Source organism: Notamacropus eugenii, chromosome 5, assembly GCF_028372415.1.
Source record: "Notamacropus eugenii isolate mMacEug1 chromosome 5, mMacEug1.pri_v2, whole genome shotgun sequence".
In the NCBI taxonomy this organism is placed as follows: Eukaryota; Metazoa; Chordata; class Mammalia; order Diprotodontia; family Macropodidae; genus Notamacropus; species Notamacropus eugenii.
Window position 1 is genome coordinate 205,175,983 of NC_092876.1, and position 23,421 is coordinate 205,199,403.

At 34.9% G+C, this 23,421-nt stretch overlaps 2 protein-coding genes across 7 annotated transcripts in view; one reads left to right on the forward strand and one right to left on the reverse strand.

The window, feature by feature from the left end:
* Positions 1-23,421, forward strand: part of NBEA (neurobeachin) — a 783,989-nt gene that overhangs the window by 615,331 nt on the left and 145,237 nt on the right. The window lies entirely within an intron of this gene.
* LOC140505684 (large ribosomal subunit protein uL4-like) lies at positions 12,695-13,992 on the reverse strand. The gene is given in 1 exon segment (XM_072611902.1): positions 12,695-13,992. A coding segment is annotated over 1 exon segment (1,278 nt). The 5' UTR covers positions 13,973-13,992.

The window sequence follows — 23,421 nt, forward strand, 5'->3', positions numbered from 1 at the left end:
CACTACAGTACGACCTGAAAATATTTCTTTTCTTCTTAGACTTTGTTTCTTAGACTCCTCCCGCAGAAAAAAAAAAAAAAGAAACTGATTTTATTTTTATATAAAGGAAGCCCTTGAGGTGGAAGGTTAGGAAAGGCTGCATGAGTTTGTAGCCACAAAATGTCGCTTGCATTTTGCTGCTCAGTAGCTTGATATACTCATTTGCTGATGTGAAATGACGCAGGCTTAGAAAACAGGGTTTTGTTTTTTAGCTGCCAGTAGACCTAGTGGGGCCTTACAGAACCCAGTCAGCAGGTCATTAACTCTAGAGAAAACAGCTTGCATTAATATGCTCTAATCCGGTATAATTAGTCAAATTACTGCACGCCGACCAGCTTGTCATGTGTTGTCAGATTTGGCATACATGTTGGATAGCCTGGGTCCCTCTGGAATGCCACCCTGAATCAGGGAAAACTGCTCATTTGTAGTGGTCCTGAATTCTTGTTGAGGAAAGCAAAGTTAATCAGCAACATTGAAACATTTTTATAAATTATTTAAGTTAAAGAAATCCATAAAAATAATTTAATATATTGGTTACAAGAATAAAGTCTGGCTTTCTGATATTTCCTATAGCTAACATACTGAAGGATATGCTATTCTATGTGAGATTAGCATTCTTAAAAAGATTTAAAATAAATAATTACAAGAGGATCAGCTACAAATTACCTACCATACTGTGAAACAGATTAGCAAAATACCAGGATGTGTGAGTGTATATTTGGGTGTGTTTGTGTGAGTGCTTGAGTATGTGTATGTCTTTTTCCAGTAGGGGAGGAGGTTATTAAACTATAAAAGGGCCATATTAGCATAAATTTACAAGCACTCTTGTTCTGGCGGCATGATAAAAACCCATGTTACCTTTGCATTAACACTGAATTGCTTGTTGTGCTTTTGGCAATGACAGATAAGTCAGTGTAATTCCCCATCGCAACAGAAATGATGCTCCAGATTCCAAACGCATCCTGAAGATGTCACTGACAATAATCTTCAAAGAACGGCCAGTGAAAGTGGGCTGTATGTTTGCAGGATGATATACTGCAAATGACAGGAAGAATTATGTGAGCGAAGACGAATCTGTAACATATTATTAAGCAATTTCACGAGAATAACAGGGATAAAAGGATAATGGATGAGGGTGTCATTATTACCTTCATGTAGAGGGAAAGCAAAAGCAAAGGTAGAGAGACAAGATTAATTGAGGAAGGGTGAAGCATTCATTGCTCATCAGCTCTTTTGTACTCTTTGCTCCTGAAATTCCAGACAAAAAAAAAATGCTCAGAGCTGCATTTTAATGCAGTTGGCAAGAAGGAGCAGAAAACTGACGGGGCACTTTTTAGTCACCTCCCTGTTTGTGAAAATACAAAGTGGCTATTACCTCTTAAGTGTTCTACAGCCACAAAATAAAACCAGCAAAAGCCTTATTTTTTATAGCAGCTACTATTAGTAGTCATGCTCTTAAGAATTATCTGTATTAGAAGATTTGGAAATTCATTAGCTGTGTGCAATATTTTTGGCCTCTACATCCATCTAGGCATAAGAGCAACAGCAGTGCTCAAAAGCTACTTGGAGATTAGAATAGGGGATTGATTAAGATTAAATTGCATTAGGGTATTTTCTTGACTAGATGTATATAATTAAGAAAAAGACCAAATAAGTTCTTTGATCAATTTTGACTCTTCATTTTTCTATGCATATTGTCTCTCATAGGAGTAGCTATTTTTTTTGCAGAATAGAAAATGTTTTTGACCCTTTTCTCCTATTATATATTATTGGTGGATGTAGTTAGTATAGTTTTAAATTATGACATTATTTATATAATTTTATCTACCAACTTCCCATTAACTTTTTCATGTATTATTTTAGTTTGATCAATTATTCAGAAACATGTTTAATGTACTAATGCAGTTCAGTAAGGTATACTAACCACAATCTTTTTTGATCTCATAATAACAACAAATAACAATAAAGTATTTTGTCAAAACCTTAGAAACCTTTGGAGACTAAGATTCTCTTCTAATTCTGAAAGAACTGTTTGTTCTCCTATGGAGTCAACTTTTAACTACTATAGCCACTTTAAAAAATTCCTGTATACTTAGCTTATAGGTGAATCAAGTTAGCAGACTTCAAGGCTCAGTGTGTACTCAATAGATTGCCAGACTTGATACTTAAGTGAGGAACAGTGACTGAATTTTATGCGCTTTCCATACATGAAGTTCCTGTGCACATAAAGATAAAAAAAGGGATGAGATTTAAATGATCATGAGAACTAAAAACCAAGCCCAATATACTTTCCTCAACTAGTAACAGTAATAGTTCAATGTTTTCTATATATACAAGTACATCTTATTGTATGTACTGTCATTCTAAAGTAAAACTTTAAAGACTTCATTATTTTTAATGTTTGCCATCAGTTATCTTAAATATTTCTGAATTAGAAGAGTATCCCATCCTCGCAGGTTCACATATAACCTTATCCACTCCATACAGAGACCATTGGTACTAGCTACTCTACGTATACCTAAATGACACTGAAACCTTTACTATTTTGCATTGCATTTTGAATCACTTTATTCAAGTGTTAATCTCCTATCTTTTAGCACATTGCAACTTTATAGTTAACTGAACTAAATATTTTTGGTTTGGATTTTTCTCCAACTATTAATTTATTTGAATTTTGAGGCTTCAAACCATATTTCTAATATTCAACCCATGGCAAATTTTGTGTCCTTTCCTTATTTCACTTGTCTTTGTAACACATTCCAATTTATTAATAACATTTGAATATGATTAGTAGTTGATATCTTCTTTTAGAGAAAAATATGATTTTTTAAAAGTTGGTCTTATTAACCTGTGAAATAAGTTCAATGGATTATAATGTGCATATTTTGATTATTGTTTTTGTAAGTACGTAATAAGAAAGATTTAATATATTTTATAACTACTTTGTATAGAAATATTCTCAAAGGAAAGGTCTTTGCATGGGCTTTTTACTAGGTTGTTTTAGGGGTTAACACTCATTGGCCTCATTTTATAGTTGAAGGATTATTAACAGAGTTGAGTAACCTGCAAAAGGCTACCCCTCTGTAGCTTAAATGTGTGAGCAAGCAAAGCATAGTTGGTGAACTTAGCAGTTCTGCTATGTGCATCCATCTGGTGCCAAGATGGGAGTAGAGTTGGGGCTGGAACTGCATCTGACTTTCCTCCTGATTGTGTAGCAGAAAACTCTTAGCTTCTGCTCTGATACCTGTCACTGTACGTACACACACACACACACACACACACACACACACACACACACACACACACACACACACACACACACACACACACACACACACACACACACACACACACACACACACACACACACACACACACACACACACACACACACACACACACACACACACACACCCTACCCACCACTGAGTGACTATGGAAGATTGGTCTTTTGAATGACTGTAAGCAAAAGGATAGTCCTCCCTTATCATTTAGCAAATTTCTGTTCTTGTTCATAAAGAGTTGAGTTGAATATTATGATTGGCTAATAAAGTTCTGTCCTTTCAAGTATTTCCCCAAGCTTTCTCATAGTACTAAACTATTTGCTCTTTCAAACCTGAACACTATATCTCTTCCTTTTCTTCATTCCATAAATTAACTAATTCTGGCCTCTACAATTAAATCTTAGCTCCAAGAAGGGTAATTTTCTCTCTCTACTACCTAAACCCTTCATTTATTCTTTCACAAAATGCTGGCATTCTTTGCTAGTACTCTCGATTTGCTCTTGAGTTGGTATTTTTGAGGGGGTTTCCCCTTGGGGAGAGGGAATAATAACAGAGTAGTCAGATCTGTGATTTCATCAGGATATAAAATTCTTATTGTAGAAATTCCCTACACATATGCAGATCAGCAACTCATTCATAGCTTCAGTCTTAGACTTTGTTAAGTGACTTACCCTGGGTCTCACAGCTAGTGCCAGTGAATGGACTTGATTATAGGACTTTCTGACTCCAAAGCCATACTTCTGTCCAATGTCTATATCTTCCATTTATTGTTAATACTCTTCTATTTAGATGTCTGTCCATTTTTGTCCTGTTCTGGTGATCATTGAAATTGTAAGACCTTAGACCTTACAATAATGCCTTTTGATGATGAGTTAATTAATCATTTAAATTGAAATTAGGTTTTTTGGGAATAGACAAATGAAATAATTAGCTACATTTTATTCTTATAAAGGACATCACAATTTTTTAAATAGCAGATTATTCTCTTATTTCGTGGATGTAAACTTGTCTTTTACTGGCCATTATATTCCCTTTTGGGGAAATGAAGACTGTCTCACTCATATTAAAACCCATTATTTTATCCTGCAATGCTAAAATACTGGCAAGGCACCTAAGAACGAAAAAGAATAATGACAGGGTTTATGATAGAAAAAATTTTATAAGGCTACAGTTGTAGCCAACTATAATTGTAGTATAGTGGTTCCCAACTTTTTTCAATTCATATATATTTGTGAAACACACCATACAAATTCATCTGTAATCCATTTGTCCCACCTTACTCTTCCCTTTTCTTATTCCTAATCAAATATCTCATGGTTCAGCTATTCACACTGTCCAGACACATTGTATAAATATAGAATTATAAATAAAAATTTTCTTTAGCTATTCTTTTCTCCCCCTCCACAGTATCTAATACCACCCCTATTTTTTTTCAAAACTGCCAAAAGAGAGTGAGGAAATTTTCATTTATGCTACATAAAAAGCCTCTCATATACCTAAGTTGTGACATACTGGTTGAGAAACATGCTTTAGGACGTATTTAAAACTCCAAGATATATGTGCTCAAAAATGGAATTTTCTTTCATCTTAGACTGTGCACTAGGAAAAAAGATAGTCTTACTGTAGTAAATAGTTTACTTTTTCTAGTCTTTTCCCTTTTGTCTACAAAATACTGCATTGAAACCAACGATTTCTTCTATTGTAGTTAAATGATCCAGAAAGAGTTTTTCCACAATCCTATTAGCAGTTATAGTCAAAAGATTCTTCTAATGCCTAACCTAATTTTCTCTTGCCACACTTTAAACTCTTCCTCCTTTCCCTGTTTTCAGTTGGAAAAGAACCTCTGTTATTCTCTTCATAAATAATAATTTCAAAGGAATGGGGGCTGATCACGTGTATCCTAAGCATTTTGTCTCTAATAATCATGTTGGTCTTAGTTTCAAAACTCCTAGATAAGGTATTTGTAGTTATCTTTCCATAAAACCTGATGTGTTGCCACCAATAATCAGATACCTAAATGCTTTCAGTGGTAATATTGAAGTCTTTCTTTAGCCTTCATTCCTCTTGCCAAATAACCCAATACCTTTAGCATTTCCTTATAGTCAGTATGTCCCAATATTTTCTGTAAATTTTTTTTCAGTTTATATATGCATTAGCTGACCTAGTATTTTCTAGAATTTCTCAGTGTGACTGGGAAGTTTAAACCAAGCATAGCAAATTTTGATATCAGTTTGATTTTTGTAAAAGTAACAAGTATTTTTATTAATCTGTCCTTTCCACTATTCTTTCTACCACTGAGCAAATTTTTTAAATTAATCTGAAAAATAAATTCCTCATTTCATATCTACGTAATCTGGTGAAACAATTCCCACATTAGCCATGTACACAAGTGTATGGGTCTTTTTTTCATTTTAAGTTCATCACCTCTCTGGTGACATAGTGTATTTCATCTCTATTCTTTGGACTTGTGGTTTATGATCATGTTGATTATAGTTCTAAAGTCTTTCAGAGTTGTTTTTCTCAATAATTTTATTATTATTGTATGAATTGTTCTCTTATTTCTGCCCACTTCACTGTGTATCAGTTCATAAAGTTCTTCTCAGTTTCCTCTGAAATTATCTAGTTCATGATTTCTTGTGGCATACTATAATTTATCTAGCCATTCCCTAATTAGAGGATACGCCCTTAGTTCTCAATTTTTCACTACAACAAAAAAGAACTGCTTTAAATATTTTTGTACATAGAGATACTATTCTTTCTTAGTTTGCATTCTGACCATTTTTTAAATTTGTCATGGTTTTTCCATTTTTTTTGTAAGTTCTATTTTTTAATCACTTGAGTATAATGTAAAATAATTTAGTGATCTAATTCATTTTAAAAACTAAATACAAATTCTGTATACCAATATCTCCAGGATTAGACTTTACATTTAACTGAGAGTTAGACTTGGTTTCTAGGACTAGAACCATCACTTAACTAAAGCATTGTTACCCTGGGTAAATCACTTAATCTCTCTTGATATACTAGCTTTTTCTGTTTTCTCTTGGAAAGAGAATTATCTTTATATTGAAGAGAATAAAACAAAAATTTCTAAGAGAGGATTAAAACCAAATAATAAGAGAATACTTAGCTTCCCTAAATGATCTCATGATCTGGAAGAATATCTTATATCCCTGGATGGCGAAGGAATATGCAGATATGATTACTGAACTGTTCTTTGATGATGATCCCTGACAACTCAAGAGGAACAGAGATTGTACTAGAAAATACGTATTTCGAAAGGCCTGATTTTAAAAGAGGGGATGTTATAAAAAATAGTCCCTCAAACTTGACATACATGTTGACAAAATTGTAGAATATATTATTTTAAATAGGTTCTGCGAACACTTAGGGAGGTAGTAAGGTACATGAGCTTCGTATATGCTCGCTAAAAATAAAGCCAAGCTGTTCCCTTGCTTTTTCATTTACTATTCCCCCCACAATGTACTCCCATTCCATCTCTTTCTTTGAAATTCCTTCTCTTTCTTCAATATCAAGTTCTGAAAAGCCTTCCTGAATCTCCAACTTCCTATCGCCCATTGAGAATGTTCTCTCTGCCCCTTTGTTATTCATTTCATATTTTCCTTCACCCTTTCTCCAGTAGAACTTAAACATATTAATATCAGGTACTATGTCATTATAGGCGTTAGGGAACAGTTTTCACAATGCCTTATACCCAGTAGATGTTTAAATATTAGATGAATAAATGAATGAAGTAATGTTAGTAAGCCTGTTTTCCTTTTTTTCCAATATGTTGTATGAGAAAGAGCACTAGACAGATAAATATTGACCCAGATTTGAATCCCAACTTTGCTGAATGAAACTTATTGTCTAATTAAGATTTAAGCCTCAGTTTTCTCAACTATAAAATGGAGAAAATAATGCTTGAACTGTTTAACTCAGGTTTGAGTTGTTGTGAGGTTATGGTAAGACTACATGTAAATATTTAAATATTAATTATTAGTTATTAAATATTAATATTAATAAGTAATAATAATATGATTTTCATTACTATACTGTTAGACCAGGGTAATGCTGTAGACATATTTTCAGAAGATTGTAGAGGAATTAGCCCAAAAGGATCCTGAGGGAGTATGGTACAAGCTAGAATATTCCATGGAAACTGCCTTAGAACACTTCTGCCCATGCCAAATCTAGGTAGAATTTATGAGACTTAGAATATCAGAATTTTAGTTATAGCTTTACACCTTGCTATGTATAAATACATACCACCTATTTCACAAGGATGTTGTGAGGAACAAATAAGGTAATGTATATGGAAGCACTTTATTATGTGCTACACATTGTAAGTATGAATGATTATCGTTATTGCTAGAATGATACATCATTTGAGTCCTACAGCTGTCTGATAAGGAGGAAGAAGCACAGCAGAGTGCTGACACGGGCTAGCACAAAGGAGATAACACCATAGAGACTTTGTTGGGACCATTGGGCACTGCTTGATTTGGTGCTTTTGCCCAGGAGTGCATAACTGGAATACTTAAGGGAGGAAAATGAGATGAACAGGAGTAGCACATCTTTGGAAAGCAATGTTGCAGTCCTACAGTTTAAAGAGACATTACATGAGAGGCTAAAAGAAAAATGGGAACCAAGTTAAGTGTAGAGTTGTAATACTCTAACAGAGTCACAGTGGTGGAAAGCCCTTTGTTAATAATAACGTTCATCTTATATGGTTTTGTGTGCTGCAGTTAGGTATATGCTGTTTGCTGTCTGGGAAACTAGGCATATTTTCACCCAGATAATAAAGATGTGATGAAGGATCAGAGAAATGAGGTTCTTGTTGAACAGAGACTTTCTCTGAGCCATTCCTTCTCCTAAATATCAGGTGATAATTAATTAGTTCATGAGACCTAAGCACACAGTACAGTACATGCAAATTTCAGAGGAGCATCTTAGTTTAGTGGGAGGAAAATAGACCCTGAAATAAAAAAACTAGAGTAAAAATTCTAGCTCTGGCATTTACATTAGCTGTATGACAGTGGATAAATCATAATCTCTTCAAACTGCAACTTTCTTATTTGTAAAATGGTAATTAGTCATTACTACATACTGGGTAATGTGGATAAAAGACAAAAGTGAAATTGAATCTGCCTGAAATGACCTTGTCTAGCAAGAGGAAGCAAGCATGTACATATGTAGGTATACACAAAATATAAAGCACTAGCAACTGGGGGTATCAAGAAAGACTCAGCGTAGGAAAATGACTAGTGAGATGGCCCTTGAAAAGAGTTAAGGATTCTAGATTCTAATAATAGTATTTAACATACCTACTTGACAAGATTGTTGTGCTCAAAATGTTTTATAAACTTTAAAGCACAATACAGATGTGAATTATTGCTATTATTATTGTTTCAATAAGGAAGTTGATAAAATCTCATTAGAACCTAGTGAATTAGATGAATATGAGCTGGATTATAGGGGTGTTTATAGATGGTTAAATGGATGTTGATTAAGAGGTTGATGCTGACCCAGAGAAACATCTGCAATGTCGCCATGCTTTTTCTCTTTTACTTTTCTGTGTTCAGAAATTTTATCCATTACTTAGCTGAAGGAATTTTAATCAAAATTGTAGGTGACAAAGCTTTGAGAAGTACTTCATATATTAGGTGGTAGAAACAGTATCTAAAGCCATTTTCAGAGGTTGGAATGATGGCCTAAATTTAAATTGATGTAAGTTAATAGTGATAAAGAGGTCTATTCTTGGGCACAAAATAACAGCTGCAAAAATTTTCAAATTTTAATCCCCTGTAATGATGGATCCAGGGAATATTGGTGTTTAAGGGCAATTAAGAAACCTAGATAAAGTGAGCTTACCTGAGGAGTAGAAGAGGGAGAGAGAGCAGAAAACCCATGGAACGTAGAAGAGTAGGCATAAAATGGTGTGCTGAGCTCAAACCAAAGTGGTAACTGGTGAGAATAGGGGTCATGAAATAGAGGTTAGAACAGTGATCAAGCTGGCAGTCTGGGAGTATCGAGACACAGCTGGTAATATGTTACAGAATGTGAACAAATGATTATTCCAGAAGCAACTTTTTTCCACTAGTTTTTATTTCTAGTCATACTCCCCCCCCCCCTTCTCAGTTACATCAGTACTGATATGGGCCTAGATACCATCCACGTCTGTCCGCCTTCTGTCCCACCTCTGACTGCCTTGATGGAACTCAAGGCCAGTGCTTAGGGGGGTTGTATTAGTGAAAAGCTCCTATTGTTTCTGAACCATATATGTTGTATCCTGGTTCACGTACTCCTCAAGTCCAGGTTCCTCCCAGTCATGTAATTTCATCACCTATATGAATCTATGACCTCTGGACTATCTTATTATTTTCATTTTTTCCCTAATCAGATTGAACAAGGATTCAGCAGATATAGTTTGGCACAAAAATGAATGCATCACTACAAGAGCTGTTAGAATATAGAATAGATACATAAAGAAAATGGTAGTCCTATCCAGTTAGGCCGCAGACCTTAGTATCTGAATGATGGAAAAAATGCCTTAGTCTACTAGTTACCAGGAAAGCCTAACAGCATGTAAGTATTCAGAGGAAAGCCAGATATGATCCTGAAGATGGAGAAGCTTCTAACTATTCCTATTTGTCAGTAGTTACAGGGTCTAGGTTATGGAATCCAGGGTCTAGATATGGAAACCATATGTTCATGTTTTGAATAGATAAATAATTATTATTATAACAGTTTTATGGTAGGAAGTAGGGTAACTGGTTTTCTTTAATGATAGGCTGTGTAGAATTTGACATTTTTCAGGCATCTAATTTATCCACTATGCCCATCTGACAAGAAAGCGCAGTGCCACGAAATGGGGAATTTTTACTTGAAGAAGCATGATTAGGAAAATGAAAGACAAACTGAGGGCCTTGCTCAGATGTGATATGAAAAGGAAAACTATGGAGCCAAAAATGTATTTCAGAAAGAGTTGAACAGTCTCAGCAGAAGTGAAAGGTCTACCACAGGAGTAAGCCATTTTTAGTTATGAGTGTTTGCCACAACTAGTATCATCATTCTTGGCCCTGGAATGTGGTAAGTCCATAACAAAATCCAGTATTACCATGTGAATTTTTAAACTGTTTCAACTGGGCTCCTTCCCTATCCTTCTAACATGCCTTAGTCTCCCCTCATCCTTAAAAACTTTCACCACACCCTCCATCACCCTCAAACTATTTTCCTGTATCTCTCTTTACTTTCTCAGCCAAACTCCTAGGAAAAAATTTCTCCACTCAGCTACAACTACTTCCTCTCCTTTTACTCCTTAATACTTTGCATTCTGGCTTTTTACTTCTTCACTCAGTCGAAATTGCTCTCTCCAGAATAACCAATGAGCTCTGCCCAATCTGGTGGTCTTTTTTTGGCCCTTTATCAACATATTTGCTTGGTTTGGCACTGTTGACCATGCTTTCCTCCCAGATGCTCTTGTCTGTTTTCATGGTGCTCCTCTCTTGCTTCACTCCTACTTGTCCAACTGCTCTTTCTCAGTCTATTTTGTTGGTTTATCATATAAAGCATATGTCACAACCCCTAACTGGGTGTTCCCAAAGGTTTTATCCTAGGTCATCTCTCTGCAGAAGTCACCTCTTTTTCTTGAACTTCAAGTCTACATCACTAATTGCCTCAAAAATCAGCCTAAAGCTGTTCTCCTTGTTTTTTCTCCCAAACCTTCCCTCTTTTCAAACTTTTCTGTTTCTGTTGAAGGCATCATCGTCCTTCCAGTCTCTTGGGTTCATAATTTTAGCATTATCCTGAACTCTTCACTCTTTTTCAGTACACATATTCAACTAGTTACCAAATCTTGACATTTCTCCTCCTACAACATCTTACATTCAACCCCTTCTTTCATTCACACCAGTTCCTTTCTTCCTTTAGGATGCATTTAAGCCCCCCATCATCTACATGAATCCTTTCTTAATTCCTTCAACAACTAATGTCCTACTTCTAAAACTACGTGTATTTCACCATGTTGTATAAATTTGTAGTTAATCACTTTATGCTGCATAAATATGTGTTTTTTTTATGTTTGCTGATCTCCCCTATTGGGACATGTGCTTTTTATAAAGTAGAAATTATGCGCTCTTATTAAGTACTTGATTGATTGATTTAGATTATGATCCAGAAGTTGTCTTTCAGAACTAGATTAGTAATTTCAGCAGTGGTAGAAGGTCCATCATAGAAGAAGCAAACTATTCTTGGTTATATTGTTTATAGTGACCAGAATGGCATTGCACCACTACACTAGGAGCCAGGGCCATGTTGAAGTTCAACATTAATATTACCTGGGAGTAGAATGGAGTTGGTGGGTATTTTAGCAAATACTCACTAGAGTATAGCCAGATCTAGAGATATCTGGTCTAGCAGTTGCTGGAGTTCTATGACCTGCTCTCTGAGCTTTAATATTATGAACTTGAAGATCTTTAGAGCAGCAAGAAGCTTTATCTCACCATTATTTTTTAAAAAAATAAACTATTACTGTGTGAAAAAACAGAAGGCCTAACTTTTCTTGAAATCATTTATCTTAAAAAAAAAAACTGGTTAAGACAAATGAATCCGATTTGTAGAATGTATGAGTTAATGTTTTTGATCAAGAGTATGATTGTGAGACAAACTGAGGCAGCCAGTTTCCCTCCTTCCTAGTTACAGTTTTCCAAAGAATGAAACTGCTTCTTATTAAATCTCTCAGAGAAATCAAGATGAGTTCAAGATGGCATGCCATCTTTTTATGTACTTTTTATTTCCTTCTCACACTTCTCATCTTTTTTATCCACTTTGCCCCATTCCTGAGTGTCCAGTTGTATTCCAAGTGAGGAGAATTAGTTTGCTGCCTCTGGTGACTAAATAAATACATTAATATACATACTACTTTTCAGGAGTTTACCTGCTACTTTTACTTGGGGACACAGTTGTATTCTTTTATACTGACCTCAATTCACCTTCACTTACTACTTTGAATTTGTCATATTCTTGCATACTCAATAAACTCAAATTTTTCTGTGAAATAGGTGAATACTATAGAATAACATTTGAATTTTGTTTCTAATGAAATGTTTGAATAGGCATTCATTATTACATGGATCATTATTAAAAATGTAACATATAATCCCATTTTACATAGTATATTAATTTTACAAAGAAGCTACTGATTTACTTTTTAGAGAAAGCATGGTGGCCATGGAGTAGTCATGACCTAGAATCAAATCCAGTCTCTGACTTTTTTTTTTTCCTAAAGCCACTTTGAATATTTATTCTTTAGAAATTCACAATATTGACATAAAGGATTGTGGCCCAATGAATAAACTGATATGCTGAGTTTATGCAGCAAGCTTCTTTACAGCTGCAGGTGTTTTTTGTGCACCAGCTGCAGTCTTCTTTTCCACAGGCTTCTTGGCTGCTGGAGGCTTCTTTTCTGCTGGTTTCTTCTGCCCTGGAACCTTCTTTGCTCCTGCAACCTTCTTATTACCCACAAGTTTCTTCTTCTTCTCCTCTACTGCTTTCTTTGCTTCCATAATCTTCTTTAATGCAGCAGCTCTTTTATTTTCTCTGATTCTCCAATTCTTGGTCTGGCACAGAATTGTATTCTGGCACAATGTCTTGGCATATGGGCTCAGTTTCACCATGAGTCTCAAGTTCTTCAGTGGGTTCTTCTTGAGTACTCGTCTATGAATCTTTTTGCGTGGTGCACAGAGGGCCCCCTGGATCTCTGGGCTTTTCAAAATCCTGGTAGGGTCTGTGTTGGTCATCTTGTACATAGGAACATTGTAGTGACTCTTCAGAGTAGCAGGCCTTCGCCATGTACCATACAGGTCATCCAGCTTGTGGAAAGCATTTTCAGTCCAAATACAGAAATGTCCCACATGTCCACCAGGAGCAAGTCTCAAAAGATTCAGTTTACTCACATTAAGTAGAGTGATACCAGGAATGTTTCTGAAAGCCTTGATAATGCCATTGTCTTCATTATAAATGATACAAGGTCCCCAATGCTGGATTCGACGACGGTTTCTCATTTTACCCTTACCAGCTCTCATACACTGAGAGGCATAGACCTTTTTGATGTCATTCCATGCCTTCAGCTTCTTAAGCAGCAAAACTGCTTCCTTGGTCTTCTTATACCCCTCGACTTTATCCTCAACCACTAGAGGAAGTCCTGGGACTTCTTCAATTCGATGACCTTTTGACATGACCAATGCAGGGAAGGCAGAGGCTGCCAGTGCAGAGCAGATGGCATAACGTTTTCGTGTTGTATTCACTCTTCGATGCCAACGGCACCAAGTCTTGGTAGGAGCAAACATGCGACCGCCTCAGCACATATTTCCAAAAGCACCCTGGCCAGAGCAGTGAGTACCCTCACCCCAAAATCGAGAAACTTGAGCAACAGCTCTGCCAGTGCCCCAAAACTCAGCACTGGTTTGATGACCTGCTAATTCACTGACAGCATAAGGTTGCTGGTTATTTTTTCTTAAGTTGGTATGAACAAAATTCACAATATCTGGATGAATAGGAGCCCTAAAGACAACAGGCAAGGTAACATTTTTGCCAGATACTTCCCCCTTTCCGGAGTACACAGATATCAAGGGATGTAAACAGGCCATGGTGGGCACCGGAGAGTAAGAGCCACGCTCTAGTCTCTGACTTTTAATAAGCATGTCACTTTGGGCAGCTCATTGAACTGCCATGTGTCTCAGGTGATCTCCCCATACTGTGACTTTCCCATATTTATGTGTATTTAGAAAATAATTGAAATAGCATTCATTATAGTATTTTTAGCTTTAAAAATAAACTTATTTGCTTTCCTTAGCAAACATCATGGCATACTGGAAAAGTATTGACCTTGTAGTCAGAAAAATCTGAGTTCAAAGCCCACCTTTGCTACTTATTAGTTTAGTAACCCGGAGAATGTTAGTTAATTTCCCTAAGTTATAGCTTATTCTTCTGTAAACTGGAGACACTACTATCTATAGTATTTACATAACAAAATTGTTATAATCAAATAAGGTAATGTGTGGAAAATATATTACAAACCCCAATTTTCAAATACTACATGAATATCTCTATTATTATTTTTCAATGCATTATTTAACCAAATATATGTTTACTGTATGTTAATTGTCCATTTTAAAGATGAAAAATATAGGCAGTCATCTCTTTGTTGCTAATTATCAAGATTGTTGGCATTATATTAACACTGCCAAAGTTAAGTATGTTGACAATTTTTTCTGACACTGAAATGATTGCTGTTTCCACATGGCATCTATTGAACTGATATGGAAGACTCATGCTGTTGTGTTGATTGCATGTTTAAGAACTTTATCGCTGAAATAGATTTGCGCTTACTGCCTGCTTTAAGCAAATCATTTTATTTGGTAGATTTATTTGAGACTTTTCAGATATATACTTAATTTTCTATTTTGTTGGTTAATCTGTTGCAAAATAGTTTTATTCAAAGGATATGCCTTTTTCTTACATGTTGAATCTAAAAGAGACAACTGATTCCCCAGAGGCATACCTCAAGTCATTATCATGCACAATAGCTAACAATAGATAGCATTTATATATTGTTTTCAGCTTTGTGAAGCAATTTCCATCTGCAATCTCATGATCCTCACAAATAACCCTAAGAGGTAGATGTATCCCATTTTACAAATGAGAAAACTGAGGCTAAGAGCAGTTTAGTTACTTGACCAGGACCACACATCTTAGAGAGGTATGAAATAGCATTTGAATTCTGATATTACTGACTTTGGTATCAGCACTACATTGGTATTTCCACATAGCTGCTAGGTGTTTATGTGCCTTGATATTTGTTAGAAAACACATAATCAGACCTCAGCTCTGTGTGCCTCTTCTTCCTTTAGATTATTTCTAACACTAAAAAATTCCAAATATAGACATAAATTAAATTATGTTTATGCAGAAACAAAAATAACTCAGTAGGATATAGCTATTTTTAATCACTTTGGAATAAATAAGAACAGAAACAATTTCATCACTTGATTAAAACTAGGAATTTTCATTAATTTTAAGTAAATTTGGGTGACAGAACATGAATATTTACTATAATAAGAAGGGGGTTAATATTTTGAGGGTTGAAGGTTGACAGAAGAAAAATTACATTAGTTTGCAAAAAAGAAATCTGTTTCTTTAAGTGAAAATTGAGGTCAAGAGGCCATAGCTCTCTTTACACCTACATGAATGAAATGAATTAAATAAAGCAGTACTGAGTAAGCTAATGACAAAATCACACATGGATGTTTGAATAAAATTGCTACACATCCAAAATATGTGTGTGCATGTATTTATATATATTATATGAAAATGTGAAATTGCAGAGTATACCCTTTTCACCTCATTTATCTTCCAAATGGGATATAAAATGGAATTCCTGTCTTCTCATGGCACTTTTGAATGAGCAGCATTGTTAACTTTGTTCTTCTAGAAGCATTTTCATTTCAGTTAGTACATTCTACCTATTTGTGACATCAACTTGATAATAAGATTGTGTTTCAGAGTTCTCAATATTTTAGTCAATATATTAACTTACAATTAATATATTAAGCATAGTGTCCTATTTAGAAGAATCTTTAGTGTGAGTGAGCTGACTTTTTATACTGTATAAAGCATAAACTTTGGGATCTTTCAGGTAAATGTAAGTGCATAACATTAACATATAGATATATTCCATGATTTCAACAAGATAATTGTAAAAGCCAGTTTGAGAAATATAGTTGAACTTAATATATCATTACATTTCTTAATGTTAAAATAGAAAGACATTGTGGTATATTGAATAGAAAGCAGCCTTAACACCAGAAAGACCTGGATTCCCTTTCCACCTCTGACACATACTGGATGTGTTACCCCTCAACAGGTCATTTAACTTCTCAGTTCTCTTTGTAATTGTCTCTAAGTTGCAAAGAAGGTGATGACCTGCATTGATAGGAGGGAGTTTTGTTGTCTGGGAGTTTCCTGTACTAATGGGATCCATATAAGAAACCTAGATTAAATACAGTTTTGCTACCTTTGTTTGCTTAACCTTCTGGAACTCATTAGCCTTCTGTATACTAAATTTCTATTTTGACTTGAAAGATGAGTTCTTTTTTTAAATAAGAAAGTGATTGTCATTCAAAATATACTCTAAGTACACACATCCACGTGTACGTGCATATATATGTATGATACAAATTTTATATTTATTTTTATTTATCATTATTTTATTTATATTCTAGAAAATATAAATTTTCTAGATGAAAATGTATCTATTATATATAGAAAAATAAGCACTTGGCAAAGCTTTTCAGTGTTGAATATTGACAGTACATCATGAAATATTCCTAAAAAACACCAACACATATGAAGGAAGTGAATATATAAAAATGCATCTTCATTTACTAGTACTTAGGCATATAATGAACAAATGTCATACCTTTTGATGTCCATCTGTCCTTTCATGAAACTAATCAGTTGTCATTCAGAATATTGAATAATTCCAACTGTTGCCTCTCTGATTCCAAAACAATAAATTGTTAATTATCTAAAATAACTGATTGAAGCAATGAATAAATTTGCTGTGTTATTTGAGAGTATAGACAAATACAGAGAGCTTTAAATGATTCCTACACATATACACGTTTAACCTCTTTTATTGGAGTCATGTACCCTCAGTCTACCAAATTTTTTCTTAATGATACTTTCCTTCCAAATAGAACACAGAAAATATTCCACTGCCATGAGAAAACACCAGTGTCTCCTAGTACTCTTTTCAGCTCTCAAATAAAAGGAAAGTAGTGACTCTGTGTCATCTATAGATCCTACACCTGATTGTGTTTATAGACAGTGGTACAATTTAAACCATAAAAACTAAAAATTTTTAAATGATGTTTCAGAACTATAGCTTTCAATGAAGTGATGGAGGTAGTCTTACTCCTGTTTTCTCCCTATCCACATTTAGACAACTTCTGCATCAGCTTTTTTATTTTAATAATGACATTTACACTGAGTTGCATTAATGTGAAGCAGCATGAAATGCATGTGCCAATAGATTCTTTTTAATTACTGTGTGAAAAAGGTATGTAATTGAAACAAAAAGCATTGTTTCCAGTCCTAATTTTTTTTTCCTTGAGTCCATCCTGTCAGGCTGAAAGCGTGAAAGTTATTTTCTGGTGGTGTGATTAGATTGGGGCTGAACTCTCCAGCTGGCAGGCCTGTCGATGACTGGCGGCGGCCTGTCCCCAGTGCTTGTCATTTCCTGACATGCCTGACAGGATGGGGACAGCCGCCCCAGACAGGTTCATTAGATGGTATTTTCTACAGCTGGGCTAAAAATAAAAAAAATAAATAAATAAATAAATATAAAGGCTGTGCTTTGTCAAGGCCCAAGCTGGAGGGGCCCTTCTTGTTGGTTTAAACCAGGGCCTTGTTTTGACAAATTTTGATCTGTGCAGTTTTTAGATTTTCTGACACATTTTTGTTTTCTTCCCCTTTGGCCTGCACTTTGTGCACTCGGCCTTGTTGCTGCTCCAGAATTCTAACACAGCCTTCCCATGAGAGCACAAGCACAGTTAGTGAAGGCTTAAAAGAAATATTGTACAATACTGTAAAATAGCAATAATTACGCATTTCCATGGTGATCAGCACAATGGTAGAAAAAACAATCTGGGGACTTGCAATAAGCCAATTACAAAAAGAGGTCAAGAGCTTTTATAGTGCCAGAAACATGCCATCTACATGAGAACATAATATCATTACTAGCAATCGACATGGTCAAATACATTGCTTTCCAGTGCTGCCAGAACTTTAAACTGTCTTCATTCTTGGTCTTTTAAGGAAGCTGCCAGCATTTTCTGGGTGTGTTGATAGGCTTTGATTTCATAAAGAAAAATTATACAAGATTATAGATTACTCACTAATTAAAACCAGAAATAAATTCTGAATTGTGATTTAGAGATAAATTTTGCTTCTTCAGTGAGCATTTGAAAGTAACAAATTTTCATGCATATATTTCATATTATTTCATAATTGGAATTTAAACATTGAAGTTAGAAAAAAAGATAAACTTTATCAGATGACTTATTCTTATCATGGTGAATTTAGAATTAGAAAGAATATATTGATAGCTTTGATTTACAAAATGTTAGTCATAGTTGATAGTTACCCTCCTTTGGGAAAAGCAGGAAATTCTAGGTATTTTTAAGTAGTTAGTACATGTCCAAATGTTAAAATGTAAGCATCTTATAGTAAAATAAACTAATTGAAAAGCTTAGCTACATTTATATCCATACAGATCTTGATAGTGTTTTTCTGTCTATTCTGTTTAGCCACTGGTGGCATAAACAGCATTGTTGAAAAGCAAGCCTTCGTTCACCAAAACCCTCACACTTAACTTACCTTTCCTTTGTATTGTTAGTTACTGCTGCTTTAGTTCACCGTCTCTATGACAACTGTTTAAATTGGGATGGGCAACTGTCATCTGGAGTATTACTGGGAGAAAAGTGTTAGTGAGCACACAGGCCGGTAGATAGAGCATTTCAATATAATCCAATTTTAATTGAGCTCCAGAGACTTTGATGTGCTGCAGAAGGTTGGGAGAGAGCTATTCCAGGGAGAAATTAAAGCAGCCCAGCAAGGCTTCACTACTCCAGACTGTCACCATTTTAAGTAAGCATTAGCATCAGACTTAACCTTCCCCTATGGAACATCTCACTTCTTTTCTAGCCTTTCACTGATTTTTTTTTTTTTGCCATATATAAAAGCAAAGACACTTTCATCTTTTTATTTATGTTTTTTACACCGCTTTGATTAGGCTTGAAAAGCTTGTCCTGGACTTGAGATCCATCTTAGGCTGTCTGTTGGCCTTACTTTGCAGTTCACAAAAAATAAGGTAGAAAATAAGGTAGGGATTAGTTTGCAATTGTCAGCTTTCATATATTGGATTTCCTTTTTAAGACGGCTGTGAAGGTAACCTTTTTCAGTGCTAAAAAGTTCAGGGAATGTGATTTTTACTTAGCTTTAACTTAACTTTTGAATTGCTTTTTAATACCTGGATTTTTGTGAGAGACTAAGATTTTTCTTTTAAGTTGAATTGAAACATTTTTTCCCTCTTTCACATTAAAACAATTTTTAGTCAGATAAAAATAATAAAATAAAAATACGTCATTGAGGGAAGCAGATCATGCTTTTAAAATGGTTGGTGGAAATAGATCGTACCTCATGCTATATTCCAGTGCTTGTTAAGTTTTTTCACGTAATATTGAATTTATATTAGGTGGGTCTATTATTAATTTTTTACTGATTCACAAATAAAATTTGAAAATTGAACATTGAGTATATTGTTTTGTTCATTGAGTATATTGTTTTGTTCAATTTGAGGATACATTAAATTGAAGGAAGTAATTGCCTTTTCATAATATTCCTTTGAGATTTCTGATTTGTACGTTCACAAGTTATAAATTCAATTATATTTGGGTAGACATATATGAATAAAAAAGAATCCTTGGAGTATAATGGGAAAAGAGCTTGATCCAGAGTTAGGAGAGCTGCATTTGAATTGTCTGAAACAGAACTAGCTGACTAAATGACATGTGCAAGTCATTTAACTTCTTTGAGACTGTTTTCTCATTTGTAAAATGAAAAAAAAAAAACCCAGTACTTTTATTGCCTAACTCACAAGATTGTTTTGAGAAAGTGCTTTGTAAACCTTAAAGAAATTTACAAGTGTGAGCTATTATTATTATTATGGAAATCTTAGAAAAGAGTCTTGGCAAAGTCTTGGCAACTACTATTTACAAGTATTTTTTTAGTCTTTTAGATGTAGCTTGCAAGTTTTTTGAGAGAGTAAAACTTTAAAAGTATTACTATAACTCAGCCATTCATTAAGAACTTTATCCTATTTATATTCTAAAAAAATCAAAGAACTAGTCTGTGAAAGTAATAAAATCTTCTTTGTATAGATCCCTCTAGATTTCCACCTGTTCTCTCTTCATTTATTCTAGTCTCTGAGGAAGAAAATACCAGCCTCTGACTTGGTAGTCAGAAGTTAGCTTAGCACAGTGCCTAGCACATAGTAGGTCCTTAATAAGTATTTATAAATTGATTGACTTCCCCAAATGATCATTCCTCTGCTCACCCTCAAATTTAGTCTTTCTTTATAGGTTCCTTCATTGCATGCAGGCATGTCTAAATTTCTTCCTTTGTTTAAAAAAAAAATTTATTTTAACCCTTCCCTTAAAATATTGTCTTATATCCCTTCCCTTTCAATTCCTAGTGAATTATCTGTCCTTATCAATCCCTTGAAAGTCTACTTTGAATCTCACCCCTCTATATTAGACTGTTCATTGAAAGGTTATCAATGATTTCTCAACTTTAAAATCAATCCTCTTTTCTCAGTGCTTATCCTCTAATAAATGTCAGCCTCTGACACAGTCACCTTGTAGATGCTTTTTCTCTTTCACAGATTTCTGGGATATAATTCTTTTCTCTATTTCTTTTTTTTAGAATTAGGTCTAATCCTTCTTAGTCTCAGTCTCTTTTTCTACATCATCATCCCTTACCCTTTAAGGTTTTCCTAAATTTGTAGCTTGGGCTCTCTTCTCTCTTTACTCTCTTCTTAATCATTCCCACAGATTTGATTGTTATCTTTAAGCAGCTTACTCCCAACTCTATATTCTCTCCCTAACCTCGCTTTTGAACTCTAGCTCCATTTTGCTAGCTGCTTCTTGGGCATCTTCATCTTTATGGCCTGACAATATCTCAAATTCAACTTGTCCAAAATGAACATCATATCAACCTCCCACCAAAAAAATTGCTATCCTCCAAACTTCCCTATTTCTGTTGAGGACACTACCATCCTCCTATTCACTCAGATTTTGTAGCCTCATGTCATTTGTGAATGTTACTTCCCTTAGCTTCCTAAACCTAATCAATTGCCAATTCCTGGCAATTCTACTTTTCCCAACATCTTTCATACCATTCCCCTACTTTAGAGAGAGTTCTGATGGTAATTTAAAGTAGAAGGAAACCTAGCAGTTTCACCCACTGATAGCAAATCATGTAGCTTTTGTATGTCAATAAATCCTCAGATGGTTAGAAAGTGATGGTTAGGAGCAAATGTTTTGGCAGGGTGGGAGGACATGGATTGGATATGGATATTATATGGATATTAAAACTAGCTTCATGTGAACGTCCCATTTTTATTTTCACTAGTAAATCACTTTGCCGAATATTGCTTTGTTGTTATATGATACCAATAGATTTTAAGTTTTAAACTATTTTGACTTTCAGAATCTCATTATTTTAGATCTATTTATAATAACTTTACAAAAAATGAGCATGTAAAGTGATTGTATCAGAACCCTTTTGAAAAGACTTCATTGTCTCCATGTCATCTACAGGATTTAAAAACAAAAAACTTCTTTAAGGTGGCATTGCTGTCTGGCCTCAACCTTATCTCATACTACATACACTCTTTCATACATTTTATGTTGCAGCCCAACTGAAACCCAATCTAATACTGTCCTTTCTTTCCTCCAAGTATTTGAACACATTCTTTGGAACATGTTCTCTATAAAATAGAATAACTCACCATGAAATTCTTTCTTTGATGAAGCCCAGCACAGTTGCCACCTCCTCAGTTAGACTCCTCCCTGATCCCCTTCCCAACTAGAAGTAACCCTTTCCTCCTTCATGTCTCATCTTTCAGCTATGTATTCAATATAAGGCAACAAACATTTATTAAGTTTTTATCTGTTCTCAGATTTGGGGTGAAAAGATAATCCCTTCCCTCAAAGAGTTTACATTCTACTGGGAATATACTAACTATACACAGATAACCAAGTAGATTATTTGAGAAAAGAAAGCTAACTAAGCTAAATAAAGAATCAGGGAAGGCTTCCCTTGGGTGTCTGATAAACTGAGCCTCAAATGAACCTAGAGATTTTAAGGTATAGAGTATATTATTCTAGGCATGTGGATATCCTGTGCCACAGAAGTGGAAGATGGAATCCCAACTTCTGGTAACAGCAAATAAATGAGCTTAGCTGAAACATGAAATGTGTGAAGGGGCACTTAGTACAGAATGCGTCGAGCCAGATTGTGAAAGTCATTAAATGCCAGGCTCAGGTATGTGTGTGTACACATGTGTATGTATACACACACACACACACACATATATACACACATGCATACACATAATCTTAGAGGCCATTATAGACCCATTGGAGATTTTTGAGCAGAGGAATGACATACATGGTCAGACTTGTCGTAAGGAAATTAACTAGATGCAGTAAAACCTATTGGGATATTCAGTCAAATAATTAGAGGTGATAAGTCCTGATAGGGTACTAAGTCACAGAGAATGGCCTATACCTAGAAGTTAAGTGACTGGCCTAGAGTCACACCTGTAATAAGAGGAAGGACCTGGGTCGTCTTGACTCTTAACCCAACACTCCATCCCTTTCATCATGCTGCCTCTGTCCTTTCCTGGGGGAAAATCAGTTAAACATTTGCTGTCCTCAGCAAATCACCTAGGGTCCTTTGAGCAGACTCAAGCATCATCTTTTTGAGTGCCTTCTTCTAGTGCCTTATAGCTGAAAAGTGTCAGCGAAGTCCACATATTCTTAGATAATTTGAAACTAGTCTTTCATGAGAGTCTGAGTCTACCATAGCTGGTAGACTTGATAATTACATTCATATCCTACCCTCTTATACATGGTTTCATAACATAGAACATTTTACAAAAATTCTTATCTATCTTTGTTTTTGCAAAAGCCTGTCCCAATCCAAAAAGAAAATTGAATTTTTTACCTCAAAGAGAAATTTTTGTCCCAACAAAACCCAAAATAAATAGGGGATCTGGGTTGATGAGAAATCACTGCCTAACCTTTTGTTGAGAAGCCAGTTTGGGGTGAAAATTTCTCTGGGTTGTGAGAATGCCTAGAGCACCTAAAATTCCTTCAGTGGATCCCTGCAACACATAGGCTTTGATACTGATGGTTCAAACTAATCTTGCATTAGAACAAGCAGATTAGCTTAAAAAGAAATTAAACTC